Here is a 20,858-nt window from a genome sequence, read left to right as displayed (position 1 = left end):
TAGTTAGGATGTGGAGGGAGAGAACAGAAAAGACTCTGAGCTCAGCGTCATACCACCCAGAACATCCAGCATGTTCTCTCGGGAGGACAGGAGATATCCAGGAGCAGAAGCCGCTCTTCTTCCCACATACCCCCTCCCCCACCCCCACCCCCACCCCTCCATCCTGTCGGGCACAAAACAAGCAATCCCTTCCTTGGGCCCCACAAGGAAGAAGTTCAAGTCCTTTAAAAGTAAAAGCCAACCAGATCATGTCAGTGCTGCCCACACAAGTACACCCACGCAAGCCAAGCCCTTCAAGGATGTGCTCTTTCCTTTAGGACAAAGTCCAAAACCCTCAACCGGCCTACAGGATCCTCTAGGCCCTGATACCTGCTTCACCCCAGCCTGGTCCCCTGTCACTCCCCTCACTGCAGACCTAATGCCCCTACATCCCAGGCACCCTCTCCCAACAGTGGGGCAGTATACACAGTGGTGAAGAGAACCGACTCTGGAGCCAGACTTACAAGTCCAAATCCTACTGCTTCCTTACTAGCTGTGAACCTGGGTCACTTAACAATCTTTTTGTGTTTCAATCTCATCTGTAAAATGACTATAATAGTATCTATCTCAAAAGGTTGTTGTAAGCTAGCAAATGCAAAAGAGCTTAAGCTGTGCCTACCACACAGGAAGTACCAAGTAATATTAGCTATTGTCATTAGTCCACTCACCTTTGTCTGGCTTATCTTTGGTTTCATTCACGTATCAAATCTGAGTTCAAAGTAACTTCCTTAGGGAGTCCTTCTCCAACTACGTTGGATTATCCTATGTTTTTATTCCCATTATAGTCCATGCTCCTCTACTATAAACCACGTCACACTTAAAATTAACTATGCATTATCTGTGTTCCCTGCTAGATCACAAGCTCCATGAGATCAAACTAGCATGGACCACAGGTCCAGATATTCCTGGGACAGTCCTGGTTTACACTTGTCTCAGTGTGGTAGGTTAGATTGGTGTTCAGCAAATATGAACTTCTCTTTCCTTATGTAAGGGTATACTTTCCAGCAACATGGATTTGTGCTTGGCCATGTGACTTCTTTGGCCAAAGAGGTACTGTTTGTTTCTATTGCTTTGCTTGTGCTCTTGTTATTCACCATGACAGGAACATGCCCCAGGTAGCTTCTGATCTAAGGAGAACACCTGAACACAGTCTGGAGCCTGGAGCCAAGCCAAGCCCAGACAACCCTCAGACCAAAAAGAGCTTTTCCACTTAACCTACAGACACATGAGCAAGACAAATAAATGACTGCTCTTGTAAGCTACTGACTTTGGGGTAGTTTGTTATGCAACGTTCTTGTGACAATAGCTGACTAGTACACTCAGCATAACTATTAATAGCGTTCACCTTCACACTCAAAAATGTTCCAGGTTAGATGATAAATTACCTGGTCACCCAAAGTCAGCCCATATCTATCTTTTTATCACTTTAACTCCAGTGCCCAAAACAGTGCCTGGCACAGAGAAGGTGCTCAATGAATATTCTGGGTAAAACTGAACTGAATTACATGGTCTCAAATCTCTCTCCCAAAACATGGAGTCTTCTTCCCAACTCCATGGTTAGATGTTAAACCTTCAGAGGAGGGCTAATATATCCAAAGGGAGATACGGTCTCACAGGATTTGACAGAAAGATGTTAAGCCTTCAGAGAAGGGCTAATATTCCAAAGGAAGATATGATCTCACAGGATCTGAAAAAGAGGGGCAACAGACCATGGAGTAAGCATGGAGAATGACCAAAATGAAAGGAAAGGAACCCCAGCAAGAGGAATCTACATCAGGTTCGTCACGTGGGACTTCCAGGGGGCAGAGAGTACCTGTGAGTGGGGCAAAGAGACACTCTTGGTATGGTTCTTCTCTCCACTGAGCAACTTACCTTCCTGACTAAAGGTTGAGGACTGGACAGAGTATCAACCTAAAGAAATACCGCCATCTTGTTACTGATAACAGCTGGGAACCAGCCATTGTCCTTACCCTCATCCAGGCTAAAATGCACAAATAAAAAGCTGAAAATCCCAGTCCTCCAAACCCCCGTCTCTCTTGTGTTCAGTTGAATATGGATTCTATGAAAGAAACCAACGAGGTCAAGCCAACAGCCCTGAGGCCTGTGCCCTCAAGGAGGATTTTCCTGAGTCCCTTCAATGGACTGGGTGACCCAGGCTAAGTGCCACATCTTCCACAGCCTGAGTCAACCACTGTGCCAGGGGCAGACAGCCATCCTTGGCAATTAGCCAACTACCCATATCTCTGAATGCCTTGAGATAATCACAAAGGTACTGGAGGACAGCCATCTCCCAGGCAGGGATCTTGAAGCTTTTTGTTTTGTTTTGTTTTGTTTTTGTTTCTTGCTTATGTCTGTGACTTCCAGACCCACAAAATGCTGTGGTTTTCCGTTTCTAAAACAGAGGCATGTCCCTCTGCGAAAAGCATGGGTGTGCCGGGCTAATTAAATTTAGCTATCTTGTGGTTGTTGTTCTAACGTGTGATCCGCCAATGTTATTCAATGTGTTAAGACGTTTTCTGTTTATGTTGGTTACATACCCATGTGGTGTGGGTGGAGAACATCACTTGAGGGAATATCATTAGCAGGGACTGGGAGCTCAAGGGTTCCAGAGCCACGCAGTGAGACCGTGGCTCCCGGGATCAAACAGTTGGGCTGTGTCCATGGTAACTTACCCATATGCTAGTCCCCTCCCTCTTTCTAAGACAAGATCAGTCCCCTCAGATCTACCTGAAGTCCTTAATTCCCACAGACAGGCTTACACCTGCCACAGCCAGCCTAGAGGTTTTGTGGAGGAGAACAGATTCTCCTCTCTCTGTCAGGGAGAGAGATAGCACCAGGTCCAAAGGGGCTGAGTGACTTGCCCCAAGCTTCCCAGAAGAGTAGGTGAGAAACTGTCTGCTCTCACCTCACAGGTCAGAGCACACAGGTCCCCAAGCCATTGTAAGCTGTTTTGCCACCTGCCTAAATTCCAGAGAAACCACCTGACAGTTGGTTCTCCCCTGTTGTGATCCCTTTGTCTGGGCTCTCTTCCCTCACTGTCTCAAATAACTCCAACCGCGGCCCGTAGCCCTGTACTTTCTTCTCAGCCCTTCCTCAGCCCCAGCCATTCTTGAGTCTCTCCCAGTCAGCCTCTCCTGACCAGGAATGCCTTCATCCGAGTCCTATAAATCTCCCGACCATATTTTCTTCCTCCTTCAAATCTCTGCTTTCTACTCCAAACTCACCTGCCCCATAAGTTGTTCTTTCTCTCACAAACCACACTACCCCTTCGAAACCTTCTATCACCAGGGCCTAGCACATCTACATACCGCTGTGTGTGTCAGCTCCCCCCTGGGCGCTCCTTACAGCTCGTGACCTCCATCAGCAGCGTTCTACTGTGAGCACCTTGGGTCCCACCATGACACTTCGAGCTTCCTGCTCCCCTGCCCCCTTCTTTTAGCTTTGACACCAACTCCAGGACAAAGCTCTTCATCCAGTAAACCCTTGATATAAAGACCCATTCTCATGTTGTTAATAGACTCTGAGCTCTGTTTTAAGAAAAATCTCTGAAAGTCTGAGTTTCTTGGGACCTGACGGTATCATACTTACTCTGGTCCCATCTCTGAGGCCCCCTAAGCTTCAGAAACACCATTTCACTCTCACTGGGAAACCAAAAGAAGACATTCCCATGACAAAGGCAGAACCCTCCACGAAATCCCACACTGAACGGGAGCCAGACTCCGGGATGGGCCGCGGAAAAGTCTCACCTGGTACATGGTGCCAACCTGCTGGGGTGTCTGGTTGCAAAAGCTGCAACAGAGACCCAGGCACACAGTGGCATTGTGCAGGGAGCCAATCAGTTACCAAAAGCAAGAAGTGACAGCTGACGACCCGACAACAAGAAGAAGTCAGAACAAAAAGACTATAAAAAATAGAATTGAGAAATCAAAAACATGGCATTCTCTGCTTAACAGAGGCACAAACCATCCTATCCAGCTCAACAAGCTGAGAGGGGCCCATCATTCCTGCTATGCACAGAGGAATCCTCCTAGCAACAACTCCATTGTGAGGCATGGGTTGACTATGGTCAGTGAGCTCCACTCACCAGCAGCCCACACCGGTTTTCCCTCAGAGATTAACACCAGGGAGCTGGAAACCCAGCTCGCTTGACATCCAGATGGATGAAGCACTGTGTCACCTTCAGCCCCATGCTACAAGGGAAAAAACATCATTTCTGGAATCGGGCAGGCCTGGTTTGATCCTGGATGGACTGGCTCGGTGGCGTGGGGAAGCTCCTTATCTCACTGAGCTCAGTATCCTCATCTGTAAAATGCAGGCAAGAATACCCACTTAGATTTATCCCTGGGCTGCAAGGTTGGTTCAACATCCGCAAATCAATCAACGTGATACAATACATTAACAAAAGAAAGAACAAGAATCATATGATCCTCTCAATAGATGCAGAAAAAGCATTTGACAAAGTACAGCATCCTTTCTTGATCAAAACTCTTCAGAGTATAGGGATAGAGGGTACATACCTCAACATCATAAAAGACATCTATGAAAAACCGACAGCGAATATCATTCTCAATGGGGAAAAGCTGAGAGCTTTTCCCCTAAGGTCAGGAACGCGGCAGGGATGTCCACTCTCACCACTGCTATTCAACATAGTATTAGAAGTCCTAGCCACAGCAATCAGACAACAAAAAGAAATTGAAGGCATCCAAATCGGCAAAGAGGAAGTCAAACTCTCACTCTTTGCAGATGATATGATACTGTATGTGGAAAACCCAAAAGACTCCACCCCAAAACTGCTAGAACTCATACAGGAATTCAGTCAAGTGGCAGGATATAAAATCAATGCACAGAAATCGGTGGCATTCCTATACACCAACAACAAGACAGAAGAGAGACAAATCAAGGAGTCGATCCCATTTACAATTGCACCCAAAACCATAAGATACCTAGGAATAAATTTAACCAAAGAGGCAAAGGATCTGTACTCAGAAAACTATAAAATACTCATGAAAGAAACTGAAGAAGACACAAAGAAATGGAAAAACGTTCCATGCTCATGGATTGGAAGAACAAACATTGTGAAGATGTCAGTGCTACCTAGAGCAATCTACACATTCAATGCAATCTCCATCAAAATACCATCCACTTTTTTCAAAGAAATGGAACAAATAATCCTACCATTTGTATGGAACCAGAATAGACCCAGAATAGCCAGAGGAATGTTGAAAAAGAAAAGCAAAGCTGGCGGCATCACAATTCCGGACTTCCAGCTCTATTACAAAGCTGTCATCATCAAGACAGTATGGTACTGGCACAGAAACAGACACATAGATCAATGGAACAGAATAGTGAGCCCAGAAATGGACCATCACCTCTATGGTCAACTAATCTTTGACAAAGCAGGAAAGAATGTCCAATGGAAAAAAGACAGTCTCTTCAACAAATGGTGTTGGGAAAATTGGACAGCCACATGCAGAAGAATGAAACTGGACCATTTCCTTACACCACACACAAAAATAGACTCCAAATGGTTGAAAGACCAGATGTGAGACAGGAGTCCATCAAAATCCTAAAGGAGAACACAGGTAGCAACCTCTTCAACCTCACCTGCTGCAACTTCTTCCTAGAAACATCGCCAAAGGCAAGGGAAGCAAGGGCAAAAATGAACTATTGGGATTTCATCAAGATAAAAAGCTTTTGCACAGCAAAAGAAACAGTCCACAAAACCAAAAGACAACCTACAGAATGGGAGAAAATATTGGCAAATGACATATCAGATAAAGGGCTAATATCCAAAATCTATAAAGAACTTATCAAACTCAACACCCAAAGAACAAATAATCCAATCATGAAATGGGCAGAAGACATGAACAGACGTTTTTCCAAAGCAGACATCCAAATGGACAACAGATACATGAAAAAGTGCTAAACATCGCTCGGCATCAGGGAAATCCAAATCAAAACCTCAATGAGATACCACCTCACACCCGTCAGAATGGCTAAAATTAACAAGTCAGGAATCGACAGATGTTGGCGGGGATGTGGAGAAAGGGGAACCCTCCTACACTTTTGGTGGGAATGCAAGCTGGTGCAACCCCTCTGGAAAACAGTATGGAGGTTCCTCAAACAGCTGAAAATAGAGCTACCATACGATCCAGCAATTGCATTACTGGGTATTTACCACAAAGATACAAATGTAGGGATCTGAAGGGTTACGTGCACCCCAATGTTTATAGCAGCAATGTCCACAATAGCCTAACTGTGGAAAGAGCCAAGATGTCCATCGACAGATGAATGGATAAAGAAGAGGTGGTATATATACACAATGGAATATTATGCAGCCATCAAAAGGAATGAGATCTTGCCATTTGCAACGACGTGGATGGAACTGGAGGGGGTTATGCTGAGTAAAATAAGTCAATCAGAGAAAGACATGTATCATATGACCTCACTGATATGAGGAATTCTTAATCTCAGGAAACAAACTGAGTGTTGCTGGAGTGGTGGGGGTGGGAGGGATGGGGTGGCTGGGTGATAGACATTGGGCAGGGTATGTGCTATGGTGAGCGCTGTGAATTGTGCAAGACTGTTGAATCACAGATCTGTACTTCTGAAACAAATAATGCAACATATGTTAAGAAAAAAGAAAAAGAAGTAGATAGCAGGAGGGGAAGCATGAAGGGGAGTAAGTCAGAGGGGGAGACGAACCATGAGAGACGATGGACTCTGAAAAACAAACTGAGGGTTCTAGAGGGGAGGGGGGTGGGGGGATGGGTTAGCCTGGTGATGGGTATTAAAGAGGGCACATTCTGCGTGGAGCACTGGGTGTTATGCACAAACAATGAATCATGGAACACTACATCAAAAACTAATGATGTAATGTATGGTGATTAACATAATAAAAAAAATTGCAAGTTCAAAAAAAAAAAAAAAGGAATACCCACTTAGCAAGGTCACTGGGAGACACAGAGTTCACACACACAAAGTGCACAGTTATGATGCATTGATTTCCAATAAAAAAATAGTCTTATGATTATACAGTATTTGTCAAAACTCGTGAGCTGAAGAACTCTATTGAATCCTGCTGACTTAGAGAATATTACTGTTTTCTTCCAGGGAACAGATAAATAATACCTTTACTTAACCAAACCTATGTCCATCACCACAGTATTTGTGCAATACTTTATCACAGTCCACAAAATAATATCGTGGGCCACGTGGGACAGGTGTTATAGTCCCTCTTTCATAGCCAAGGAAACTGAGGTTCAGAAGAGAACAGCTTGTCCAGACATTACATCAACTGGAAACAAAGCTGGAGCTAAAACTGAGTTCTTTTCATTCTGAATCCACTGCTCCTAGCCTACAGGAACGTCCCTAAGCCTGTGCCTCAGGACTTAAACACGTGCACTCTCTATCCATCCTCTAATTTCATAAGTGGCAACCTTACTCCTTCTCCATTTTCTTCCTGGATAGGGGGCTCTTACTTGTTTAAGTCTGTTTTCAGATCATCCTCTCCAAATCTTTGATCACATTACTTTTCCTTCCCCAAAATATTTCCAGCCTGGCTGGGAGTTTTTTCTTTAGGCATGATAACCTGAGTTAGACACATGTGAGGCTCTGCCATGATTCGTAAGTGATGTGATCCTAAAATGTTTCCTGGCAATTTCCAGGGTCTTTGGGTGCCGTAACATATCACATGGATGTTTCTAGAAACAGTTACGGTCACCCCTAATAATCTTTGCCTGAGGCATAGCCGATTCCCCTGATCCCATCACCATAGATGACTAGTTTGGGGGTCAATTTCCCCTCATGATCTTTTCCATATGCTGTTTTTTATAGCCTCACAGTTACTTTTTGTAAGTTTCTCCATCAGTTTGTCCCTTCATTTCCCAGAAAAGCCTCGTGGTCATCTACAGGCTTAGAGATTTGACTCTGAACTTAAGCGCCTTCAGAATGGGGCCATGCTTAATTAATTTCCATATTCCCAGTACCCGTGTCTGACATATGGTCAATGCAAAATGTGTTGGTTCAACAACCCCAGATGAGGTGTGCAGAGGGACCCCGCTCTGAGCTCCCCAGGCCAGTGAGTCCTGAAGAGAAGCATCATGAGGATGAAGAGCGCTGTGTCACATGACAACAAGCAGAAAGGCCCGGGAGTGGATTATGTAGAAGAAGAAAAAAAAAAAAAGCTCAGGTATAGGAGAACTGTTAGGGACACAAGAACTTTTTTCCATTATTTAAAGGACTGAGCTTCAGGGAGCTGACCTGGAATCAAAAGGCAGGAAATAGGTAAAGTTCCTGCTCTGGCTCCCTGACCTCATGGCTAGAAACGTCCAGCAGAGAAACAAGCTTCCCCTGAGGCAAGGCGCTCTCTACTACGAGAAAAATGAAGCAGAAGATAGGCATTTGCTAGACGAACATGATGCTGTGAGAGAAGGTCTCCATCCCTCCATTCCAGGCCCAGGCCCTGAGGCAGCCGACCCAGAAGCACGTTCCATCTCTGGGCCACCATGGTTCGATCGCAGCGGTTCCAGGTAACTGAGAGTTTATTGCTCACGAGGGCGAAAGGGACATGGAATATATAGCTTGCCATATATTTTTAGAATAATAGCAGCCTCTCTTCCTCCCTGGGAAGTTGGACATAAGAGAGTCAAGGAGGCAATGAGCTGTGAGCCAAACAGCCTGCTCCTTCCCCAGTTCTGCCCATGGAAATCTGGGCGGCCATGGGGAACATGTGTGTGTATAGCCTCCTGGTGCTGGGGATCCACCGTCTGTACCATATGGCTGAAACTACAGCCGAAAGATGAAGAGTTTGATCCGAAACGGGAGCCACCATCCATGGAAGGCTGTTCTGAGATTTGAGAGGCCACTCTCATACGACCAAGCCAGCCTCTGCGCACAGCCTTGGACCGGGAGTGGAGAGCACTTTGTCCCAACTCCTTGTAGGCCACAGGCCACGGGCTTTCCCTCTGGGAGGTTGCGCGCTGAAGGTCAGTGGCACTCGGTTGGGGAAACAAGAGCCTTATCACAGCTAGATTTAATAAACATGATCAGTCAGACTCAGCCTGACTTATTTCCTGATCTGTAAAATGGGCCAGAACACAACAGCACAGAACGTTACCATCCTTGTTTCGGCCTTGCCACAACCAGCTACGGACTGCTGTTCTATGTCTACTGTGACCCCCTCACCCCCAAAGGAAAAGAAAAACATTCTTCAGGCCCACAAGGTACTATTTCTTTCCAGCCTGCAAAATGTTTCCCAGCTAAATCCAGTACTTCAAATGTTGGGACCCATGCAAAGACCAAGGTGCTAGCCCCACACTTCAACTCTCCTTGGTCTCCCCTCCCTTGGATCTAGCCTTGCCTCCTTCCAACCCTGGATTCTCTACTAACTCACAGGGCAGAACGAGGGGCATGGGCCAGATTGGCATGGAATCTACACAGGTGAGGCTTCCAAGTCAACTTTTTGACGTAACCACTTGCAATCAACAGTCATGAAGGATCTAACTTTGGGTCAGTGGGATTTCTGGCCATCAATATCCGGCTAAAAATAAATCCATACACAGGGCAGCCCAGACTGGCCATGAAGACACATTTAGGTCCTTTAACCTCAGCCCTTCAGAAAGGAACATTTCTAATTCAAGCGCCACCTCTTCCAGGAAGCCTTCCCTTATTCTGCTAATAGCAATTACTCTTCATCTGTTGTTCTGCAGTATTATGTTTGTACTTATGTTCTAATCCTTATAAGCCCCACATCATCCTGCCTTGCACATGCCTACCTCCCTATATAACTGCTAGATCTTCAGGGCACAAACTCCCCCTTATTCATCACTGTACCATCCCACGCTGCCTAGCACAGAGACTGCTCCCTGTAAGCATCAGCAAATGCTTACTGCGCTGGATTGAACTGCCTTTATAAATCCCAGAGAAGGATCAAGGAGGAGGCAGCAGGGCTCAGGAAATAATTAATCATGGGTTGATCAACATTTTTTCCTCTCCATTCCCTCCCCCAAACCAGCTGCGGCCAGTCCTTCCTGAGCCTGGCCTGCCGAGAAGCCTCCTAAGAAAGAATGTGGCTTCCTCTGTCTTCCTTCTGGAGGGATTTGGATGGGTCACATTTCAGGAGGGTAGAAGTGGGGCCCAGAGACCAAGAGGGATGAATCAAATCACACAGCCTTCTAGTGGCTGTCTTGGAGAACCCTGGCAAGGACAAGGACCTCTGCCTTGCATAGGAGGAGGGAAAGGCAACTCCCATGATGCCAGGACTTCAGTCAGACTCCCCACAGGCGGGGCTGGAGAGAGCTGGGATTCTATAATGACAGAGATGTGTACGTAGCAAGTCAGGGCACAGGGCTGCGTGTCTCACCACAGATGAGGCCCAAAGGCTCCTGAGGTGGTACGACCCCGTAGAAATCACTCTCGAGTCACTGTGGAAGTGTTCGTATCTGAAGGTTTCAAGCCAGGACATTGCTAAGAGAATCCCGGAGCTGCCACATGGATGGATTTCGTGTCCAGGGCCTGATTTTTAGGGAGCCTCACTCGCAAAGTGGGCATTCCTGAGAGGGGTGGGAATGAGGGACAGCCAATCAATCACTCCTCTCCAGACCGTAACCCTGATTCCGTACAGCGAATGCTAGGCTGCCTGTGCATCATCCCCTTGGTGAATTCCCCAGAGCCAATGGGCTGCCATCGTGCTACGCTTAGGAGACTTCTGGACCCCTCTTTTCCTCACACCATCCTACGCAGGCAGTGGCCAGGGCTGAAAATAAAATTTTTGTAGATCAGTTTCAATATAGTTAGGAGCTCAGTCAGACTCAGCTTAAAGCTTATTGCTTTGTCTCATCCATATCAAAACCTTCCAGCTAAGAAAATCAGCCTGTGAGCAGACATTAATTTTAGTGAAAAGACAAGTCATGGCCCTGACTAATAGTGGATCACACCTGTACAAATCCAAAAGGCCCCCAGGCTCCCCAGACAATAAAGGCTGTTTCCCTCCTGGGATGTTGGGGAGTTAACCCAGAGCAGTGCAGACAAAAATCTACTTTTCTGGCTGCGAGGACCCTCTTATGGCTCCTAAGGGACCAGAAGAGTCATTTCCTTCCAGCAAAGGCATCATTTCAGCCATTGTCTTAGTCACAAGCTGTGTTTCTGCCAGGGCACAAGCACTGCTGGCGTCAAGTTCCCAGAGAGAGCTACTGTGAGTGGCGTCCCTGCTGGATGCATCCCTGGGGAACTTTCCAGGCAACACTTATACACACACACACACACACACACACACACACACACACACACACACTTACAGTCAGCTCAGGCCTACAGGCCCCACCCGAGCTTTCTAGAGCAAAGCTATCATCCAGGGTTGGAGAGCCCTGTTGGGCTGGGAGACACCCATCAGCAGTCTCACAGTGCAGCCTGCTGGGCATGAATGAAGGTGCAGCAGCAGGAGACAGGGGTGAGGGGTGCAGAGAAGGGTATCTTGCCTCCCCTCTGTCCACTTTCAACACCTGAGAAAGGAGCCTCAAACCCCAAACTGCCAGTGTAGGCTTGAAGGCCTATGGAAGGGGAAAGACAGTCTTGGGGCTTTCAAAATGCAAACAGTTCTACCCCCACTGAGTTCTCAACTGCTCAATGCTTTAGAATGTTCCAAATGGCTGGCATAAGGGAGGAGCACTGGGGATCCACAGGAGGACCAGAAGCTCCATGCTGAAAATAAGGAGCTGAGTGTCCAAGGAAATAGGTAGGAATACCTCTTGTAAGCTTTGTATAAATTATCATTCCTAACTTATATAAGATTCCCCTGCTTCTGCCAATCTTTTTCAGTACCGACATATGGGTAAAATTTCTACGCGAGGCACAAAGAGGGTACACCTCACATTAGCAAGTAGCGATGGAACAGCACTGACAGTGTGGGGGCCAGTGACGGTCAGGGCAGGCAGCCACAGGTGGGGGGAGGGGGGGGCTCTGCAGGCCAGGTGGGTCCCGACAGGTGGTGGCAGGAAAGATGGAGAAGCAGCCGGAGAGAAAGGGCACTGAAAAGCACCCACAGGACCTGGTGCCAGAGGGGACAGTGGGAAGTGAGAAAAAGGGCAGCCGACACAGAGGAGGAAAGAGGTGGCTTTGACAGAATCAGAGTGAGCTGGGCCATTTGGAGGGCAATGTAACGTGAGTTTCAGGTGGCACCTGCTGAGTGTGGGTAGCCATTCCCCACACCCTGCACCCTCTTTTCTCTTCATGAACCCTCCAGCAACCTGCTCCTGCTTACCTGTCTCTGCTTACCCGCCTATTACTCTGCTTGCCCCTCATTCTCTGGCCCTTCCCTCTCTTCCCACTACTGTCACTTTCTCCTTCCAGCAGCTCCTTGAGGTCAGAGAGTTTCTTATACCACTGGGTAGACAACAGCCCCCCAGGGCCCCCACATACACACTACCCAGTGTCCCCTTCCCTTCCCCTCCAGCCAGCCTCCAAGAGAGGCCTGAGGCTCCAGCCTTCCTCCCTCCCAGCCAAACCAGCCAAGCCGCTGGCCTCGCCCAGGGGCTGTGGGAGCTCCCTGAGCCATCTGATGTGTGAGGAGCAGTGGACAGCCTCCAACTCTGCAGCACACCATGCCCCGTCTAGACAGATTTGAGCTCTGTGTCCTCAGGAACCACTGGGCCCCAGAGCGGGGCTCTGCTCCAAAGGCAATTCTTCCCCTGCAGGTGAGGCTGCTTTGGTGGCCAAAACTGAGTGCACAATGGAGCCATTTCCCACATAGCTGGTGGCCAGTCACCTAAAGCCTCTGGGGAAAAGACAAAGCTCTCTGGTAGGGAGAATTCTTATTTTTTAATATTTTTAATAAAAACGAACGAGCAGTTGGAGAAAACAGGCGACAGAGTGGGAGGCCACTTGGGATGCAGAGAGAAAGATCAAAGCCCCCCAAGCATGGAGGAAACAGCCTTGGTGTGGCCCAGAGAACAGTCTAGGTGGCCCATGCTCCATACAAGGCAGCCTGGGAATGGGAGGCGCGGGGTGAGGAAGCCTCAGCCACAGGCACCCCGTGGCCCTGCTCCACGACCCCAGCACTACAGTTAATGGTCTTCAGCTGGAACAAACACCTGCTGTCAAGAGATGTCCAACCAAGCTCCCAGTTCCCTGGGAGGGCCCTCATATCTCTGTGTGGGTGGCGAACCTACCCAAACCGCAGCCCCCAGGCTGCTCTCTTCTTCCAAGAAGAAGCTGGAGTTCCTCCCCCTGGATACAATCCTTCTGGCAGCTGCCCCTCTCACAGTCCCAGCCCCGGGCAATTAGCCAGGGACACTCTCTGTGTTTACCGGCTGACTAATTAGCTCATTCGAAGAGCCACAAGTGACTGTGTGGCAGTGAGGCCATTATGTCAGTCATGGGGCCCAAAGTCCCCATCTTCCCCAAACGAGTATGTGCTACCAAATTTCCTCCCAGATCCCTCAGTTCAGCCTCCCATTTTCTTTTCCCAATTTATGATAACCAGGATCCTGAAGACCACAGAGAGAACGTGGCTTGCCCGAAGAAGCAACAGCCCATAGAGGTGGGCCCCGTCTCCACTCTCAGCCCAGTGCTTTCCCACCTCACAGTGTCGCCTCCCAACTTTCCAGCTGGGTAAAAAGCTGGGCTCAACAAACCCACTGAGCTGCTAGAGCCCTCAACCCACTTTAGGTTAGTCAGACCTACAGCATTCTAGTAAGTTCTCTCAAAGGACTTTCACCAGTGTTCGGTAGAAGCTAGGGAAACTCCCAAGGTACCAGGACATCATTTGAGGGGCACCACTGAAGGGAGAGATTCCAAGACCCTGTCTCTTCTCCCTTCCTGCCATAAAAAGTTGACATGCCCTCTCAGACCAGCCAGCTTATTCCTCATGCGATTTGCCAGGTGTTCCCTTCTCTTGGTCAACACCGTGGCTACTTTGGCAGAACGTAAGGATCTGCTTTACCCCATCCTTCTCCAGGACAAATCTGAAGGGACAATAGATGAGTGATAACTGCATTCACACACACACACACACACACACACACACACCACACAGTAGAGCAGGCAGGGAAAGAGAGACCATAGTGCTGAAGACCTCAAGACGGAAGTCATGGTGTATCCATTACACTATCTGCTGCCCCACACGGACCCCATCCCCCTCCCTGTCCCTGAGCTGCTTCCCCATGCATCAGAATAGAGCAGGACAATCATAGCTCAGAAAAGCAGGTCCCTCTGCTTGGCCAACAGACTGCCAGGGGTTAAGAGGGTTGACGGGTATCTTTCAGAATCTGCAGCTCTAGGGCCCTCCCAAGAGTGCCGCTCATGTCTTACCTGATGAGGTCGATAGGTTGAAACTTATAAAACACTCCATAGCGTGCCCATTCTTGATACAGCAGCTAAAAAAGAAGAGGGGAAACAGATTAGGGGTGGAGGGGGCAACCATTCACCTTTTGTTTTGTTCACCTTAGCAAGTCAGAATTGTATCCCCCACAACTACCCTAGTAAGTCAGAACGGAATCCCCAAAGCCCAGCTTCTAGGAAAATTCATACAAGACATCCACAAGGAAGGTTTCCAAAGATGGGAGGCTATAGAGGCTGACTTCCCTTCCCCACGTAATAAAGGTGATGACCTTCATCACACTCCAGGCCAGTGCCTACTGCACCTGGCAATCATAACCCCACCTTCTTCACTCCCTTGCTTTGCTTAGTCCAGCAAAATGAGCCTGGTGTCCCTTCATTCACTCATTAAACAAGTGTTTACTGAGCATCTACTATGTGTCAGATGCTAGACACAGCTGTAAACCAAAGTCATTGCTGCCATAGAGCTTACGCCCTGATGTGTGGAGACAGAAACACGTCAACATCCAAGATTTATAAATGTCATGTGGAAAGCTAAATCAAGGCAAGGCAGTAGAACACGAAGGACAGGGGAGTGGGGGAGGGTGCTATTTCAGACAGATGGCAAGGGAAGGCCTCTCTGAGGTGACATCCGCGCTGAGACCTGAAGGAAGGGAGGGAGTGCACCCGGCAGAAGAACACTCTTCCTGTGCAAATGCCCTGAGGAAAGTGCATGTGGTATGTCCTGGGGAAAACAGGGAAGCCGTGTGGCTGGGGCAGCATGAGCATGAGGTGAATAATCGGAGATAACATCAGAAGGTACTGAGGTGGCAGATCACTTGGAGGCTTGCAGGCCACGCTAAAATCTTTGCACTCTGAAGGAAGCCAGGGGGAGATGATCCGGATGGACTGCAGATTGCTCACGCCAGCCCCCGTGTGGGGAAGAGACGGAGGGCTAGCACAGGAGCAGGGGTCTCTGTAGCGGTCCAGGGCAGATGGAGGCGGCCTTCACCACGGAGGCGGTGGGGGGAGTAAGGAGAAGTGGGTGGTTCCACTTATGTTTTAAAGGTCGCGTAGGATTTGGTGTTGGATTGGATGTGGGGTGGGATGGAGAACCTGTCCTGAGGCGCTCAGTAAATGGTGACTCTATGTGCCGTGGAAGAGCAGGTGGGCAAGGACAGAACCAGGAGTTCACTTTGGGATGCACTAATCTGAGGTGCCCTGGAGGCATCCCCGTGGGGCTACTGGCGTCCGGATTTCAAAGGAGCGTCCACCTCCTAAATTTACAAAGAAGATGTGAATTTGGGAGGTGTCTAACAGGAGATGATTTATAAGGTCATTAAGCTCTGGATGCAACCACCGAGGGAGAGGAAGTAGGTAAAGAAGAGGTGTGCCAGTGGGGCCCTAGTGCGGTGACCTTCAGAGACCAAGGAGATGATGAGCAGCAAAGGAGGTAGAAGAGCAGGGAGCGATGGAGAGGGCTAGAAATGTGTGGTGTCCCCGAAGCTAAGGGACAATTGGTTTCAAAAAGAAGAAACTGCCCAGCTGTGGCAAACACTGCTCATGGGTCAGGTCAGGTGAGAATGGAGAAGTGACCTCCAGATTCGGTGACTTTAAGGTCACTCATGACCTTGACAAGAGTGGTTTCCGTGGCAGTGTGAGGGCAACACCTTAGTGGAACACTGAGGGAGGAAATGATGCACCCACATCAAGGCGTGCCATTTTGTGATGTCTGAACAGCAATTTTAGCAGAGCGATAGCATGTGGACAAAACCTAGGTGTTGTCACTCCTGGGGCAAACCGCATTTCAGTTTCAAACACTTGGCCGGCCAGCTTCACAGATTATCTGCAAGTAAATGAAGTAATTAGACATCCTCTAGATATCCACGCTGAAGAGATATTAGCATGTAGTCAAATTATATGTCTAGACTTGACAAGTTTGCCAGACACTGGCTATCTTGTTATGTTCTCTATTCTCCTTACACATCACATAGAATTCGCGAGGAATTCTGTCCAGGAGAACCTGCCCTAACTAGGTATTTTGGATATCCAGTTGAACAGCAGGAGGCCACCCTTTTCACCTAAGACCCTTTAAAGACACAGTTTTTTCATAAACTGACATGAGAACTGGCATTCCACCTTAACGGATTTAGACTTTTATGGTCATAGTCTCTCCCAACAACGGCGAAACAGAACCCGAAACCGCACGGACCCTGACAGAGCAAACTGCCACCACCGTTAGCACCACCTGCAAAGCAGGAAACCCAGGCACAGACAAAGGGGTTACTCCGAGCCTGACTGGCAGAGGAGGATGCGAGTCCGCGAGTTCAGATGCCGCTCCTTCCAGGCAGGTGGCCCCTAACCAAATCTTACTGTTCTCATTAGACCTCCTCCTCCCCTTCACCTCAGGTGCTTCTACTGCCCTGGGTCTTTACTCCCTCCGCTAGTGCCATCCCTGCATTCACCAGCCCGTGGCTGTCACAGTGACATCATTTGTGGCGCTAAGGGAGGCCAGCATGCATCAGGAGGTACGGGGCAAGGACTCCCCTGAGGGCTGTGGGTCGGCACCGCCTGCCTCCCGGGCTCTGACCCCCAGGGCGGATGCCTCTCCGAGTCACGTGTCAAGCCAAAACCCGAGGCTGAGAACAGCCATCTGCCACGGCCCTGCAGGGAAAAACTAAATGTGCTCCAAGAACCAGGATGGCACAGTTGGCTCCGCCCCAAACTGAGAGCCACGCTCACCAGCCTCACCCCTGCTGGGATCCTGAAAGTGCCGTAAGAAACCTCTGGAGGTCCCTTCCTCGGGGTAGTGCCCTCTGAGCACAAAGCTAGATTCAGTTTGTGGATACGGATGAGGATGAGCCAAGAGAGCTGTGTGAGCTCAGTGCAGCCAGGATGCCCCTGCAAGGGAGCACCAAACCTGGGAGCAACACGGCAGTTAGGGCCGGATGCCCACGTGGTTCCGCCCAGGCCGGCTCATGCCTCCCTGCAAGGGTGGGGAGCACTGTAGACCCTTCCCCATCTCTACAAATGTTCACTCACACATACTCAGAGACAAGCGGGTCATGCTGCCGGGTCCCAGAACAGACTAGCAGTCAGGGTGGAAGGAGGCATGCTCTGGAGTCTCTGCCCCATGGGGATTAGTATGGTGGAGTAAAGTGCAGGAAGACATCCACAGTATCCTGTAACAATCTCTTTAAATGGGCGGTATCTAGATCCTTCCAATGCAGCTTTTAGCAAATCCACCTTCCCCCTCAGAGCTACACCAATGTCCTCTTCATGACTGGCCAAGCCTGTGAATAGATTAGGGAAGGTCTGAAGCTCCCTCTCAGTGGACAGTGCCTTATATCAGAGGCCCTGGATATAATTCCAGACATGTCAGCCTGACCCCAAACCTCTACGGCAGGAAGCCACGATCCACAGGGACGACCCTGCCTGATGGATCAGGACATTCAAGCAGCCAGTCGGCTCCCTGGGGGTCACATTTGACAGTGGGTCAGTGGATTTAAGTATTTCATGAAACCATAAAAGAACCCAACTGTTAAAACCATTTGCAATCCCAGAGAATGGCAAGATGTTTGAGACTCCCGGCTCTCTCGAAGGCCTCAGGCTCCTCAGAGAGTGAGACCTAACAGGAAGAAAGATGGCAATGCAGCCAACTGAAAGCTGGTGACAGGACAGGGCAAACTGAATGGGAGAGAAGGGACTCCTACTCCCAGATCCTGCAGTGACCTGTTTGAACTGTTGGCAAGTCACTTCAACTCTCTAGGCCTCCTCTATTAGCAAAATGAGTGTGGGAGGGGAAAATCAATCCTCAAGTGAAACCCAGGACCAAAGTACCTTTCTGGTCAGAAAAACAGAAGTGACTCTCTTCACACACCTTTTCGTGGGGACACTTTCTAACCGTCCACTAGAGAAGACAATCATCTGCAAAAGCTGCAAAATCCAAGACCCAGGGTTTAAAAACTGCTAAAGAGAATCGCAGTCCAATGATGTGCCTTAGGCTCCCCTGTCCGTGGGTGAGGAAGCTGCAGGGAGCTGGCGGGGCTTGGGCAGCCCTCCGAAGATGCTTATGGTCACTTCCCTGGGAAGCTTGAGAAAACCAGGCAGGTCTGGCTAACGTGGAATTAAGTGGCCACTGGCAGCGATGAAAAAACCCATCCACACCCGCATTGCTCCCTCTTCGTGCTGCCCTGCTTTCTAGAAAGGTGGGAAAGCCCTGTTCTCCAGAGGCAGGGTGCATCTTGTTAATTACTATCCAGGAATGGGGAGAGAGAGACTTCCAGCCCCTAGCTAGAGCTGAGTCACTGAGGCTGCCCAACTGCACTAGGCAAGCTGGAAGGAAAGAAGAGTGTTCTCAGGGGCCTCAGGGCTTTCCTGGGATCTGCCCGTGAGGAGCCTGGGCCTCAGGGAGATCAGGGGAACAGGCACAAATTGCAGGGAAGAGTAAAGGAGGACACCCAGGTACGGGCAGGATGGGCGGCTTGGGATGCCCTTGCAAGTCACCTCTTCAGGGCCCCAGAAGGGGGGATCCCACTGCAGCTCCCAACCCTTCTCCACGCCCTCCAGCAACAGATGCAAGGATTCTCCCTGGCACCCAACCAAAATCCTTCTTGCAGCCCTCTCCAAGAACACTAGACTATTATAATGCAATTAAAACGAATCAATATGCTGCATGTATTCAGAGGTTTGGACTCTTTCTTCTTGAGGATCCTTTTGGGCCCCACCCATATACCACTGAAACTGCAGGAACAAAGCCAGCACGGTGCTGAGAATTCCCCTTGCCATATACAAGACGCTGAGTACCTGACTATCCAGGGCTGCCTGGCTTTTGGACACCAGGGTTTTCGTCCTGACTTGATAATCATTTACAGCGATTGGAACCATCTCCTCACCTTGTTGGGAATCAGTTTTCCAACCCAAATGGACAGGAAAAAAAAAAAAAAAAACCCTTTTCCTCTCTCATGGATGATATCTTACCCCCATCCCAGCAAAGCCTAGTTCCCTAACCATGACCCTGGCAGAGGAAAATAAGGACTGGCCAGCAAACTCAAGGCAAAGCCACAAGAAAGGGGCCTCCTGTCTTTCAAAGATAGCTGTCTGCCTTTTGACATCAACTTTGGGAAACATCCACCAAGGTGCAGCTCCATCCGAGCTGGTCTCTCCCTACCTCCCAGCTTCTACCCATTCTGCCAGTTCTGCTGTGCAGTGGGAATAATTCTATTGGCCTACTCAAAACATTTCCTGAAAGGAAAAATTTTTGTTACAAGATTGTGTTGTTAATAATAACACAACATCATTCCGAAGACAAACATATATTTCAGATGGTCTCCAGTTTGCTTCCCTCTGCCTCCGTGCAGATGACAGAGGTCTGGTTGATTTCTCCCAGGAGGTACTGTGTGTTCCTGGTCTCTGGAATGTTCCCGTAAAGTGCTCTACCTTGCCAGGCTGGGTCACCACCCACTCAGCAGGAGGATTCTTAGGTGGGCAGTGGTGGCGATCACTCTTTAAAGGGTAGGAACATGAAATGAGAGAGTGGGAGGACAGAAAACAGTTGGGGTGAGCTAGGTGAGATGGGAGGAGAAATGCTTCCTCCTTTTCCTTTAACTCTGATCCGGGACTTTTCAGGAAATTAAACACCGAGACTATTAGCATCAGATAGAAAACAGATGAGGTTAAGACATGGCAATACTACAGCAGATTCCCTGGGCAGGCAGAGAGGGGACATGTGTAAGCAATCACAGCAGTAAAAGACCTTTTATGTTTTTAATACTTAACACTTCATAACAGGGACTAATAGGCAGGATAAAAAGAAGGCTTCTCAAAAGGCAACTTGGGGGATGAATAATTTTCCAGACAACAGAGCTAGGGCGGGCGGGGGGGGGGGGGAACTCCTTGGGCTTCAATTCCTCAGCCCTCCCGCCCCTGCCCTCCCTCCTCTGCTCGCCAGAGTTGCTGATGGCTGGGGGAAGCTGGGTGGAAGGATGGCATGAGGGGTTGACAGCCAGATGGGGCAGTCCCCACTAAAGAGGCGGGTGATCCTTAGAGTGCCATGTCATGGCAGGGAAAGGTGGTGCACCCATGCAGAAGAACTGGGGTCTGGGTGAAGGGCCGGGAGAGAGCGGCACGGGCAGGCGCTGCGATTGGCACAGGAGGGGTCCTTCCAAAGGGACGTTTTCCCTCCCCTAACTGTAACCTCTGATTCCCAGCTGCCTGAAGCACACGGCACAACTGAGCCTCCCTCTCCCTCAGATTTCTCAGCTCTAATTTGGGAATGGCTATCCCCCACTTGTCTGCCTCAAGGGTAAGAAGAATAAGTTAAAGATGACCCCCACCCCTGCAAAAAGCCACCATGGCATGGATAATAATACATTTTTAACAGGGACACTGGCTCTGGGAGTCAGAGGTGTTCCAAGCCTCCACTCTGTTCACTGTGGCAGTGTCACCGTGGGCAAGGCGCTCACTCTTTCTGTGTCTCAGTCTCCCCACCTAGAAATGACGGAATT

The 20,858-nt window shown here is 49.0% G+C and overlaps 1 protein-coding gene across 1 annotated transcript in view; it reads right to left on the bottom strand.

Annotated features, from left to right (window-relative positions):
• ANO2 (anoctamin 2) overlaps positions 1 to 20,858 on the bottom strand; it is a 378,292-nt gene that overhangs the window by 233,286 nt on the left and 124,148 nt on the right. The window contains exon 10 of the mRNA XM_027593890.2: positions 14,347 to 14,411. Coding sequence (XP_027449691.1) covers positions 14,347 to 14,411 — 65 coding nt within the window. The remainder of the gene's footprint in view (positions 1 to 14,346; positions 14,412 to 20,858) is intronic.

The sequence above is a fragment of the Zalophus californianus genome, chromosome 9 (genome assembly GCF_009762305.2).
Source record: "Zalophus californianus isolate mZalCal1 chromosome 9, mZalCal1.pri.v2, whole genome shotgun sequence".
In the NCBI taxonomy this organism is placed as follows: domain Eukaryota; kingdom Metazoa; phylum Chordata; class Mammalia; order Carnivora; family Otariidae; genus Zalophus; species Zalophus californianus.
Note: the sequence above shows the minus strand (reverse complement) of the source record. Positions and strands in the feature narration are given on the sequence as shown.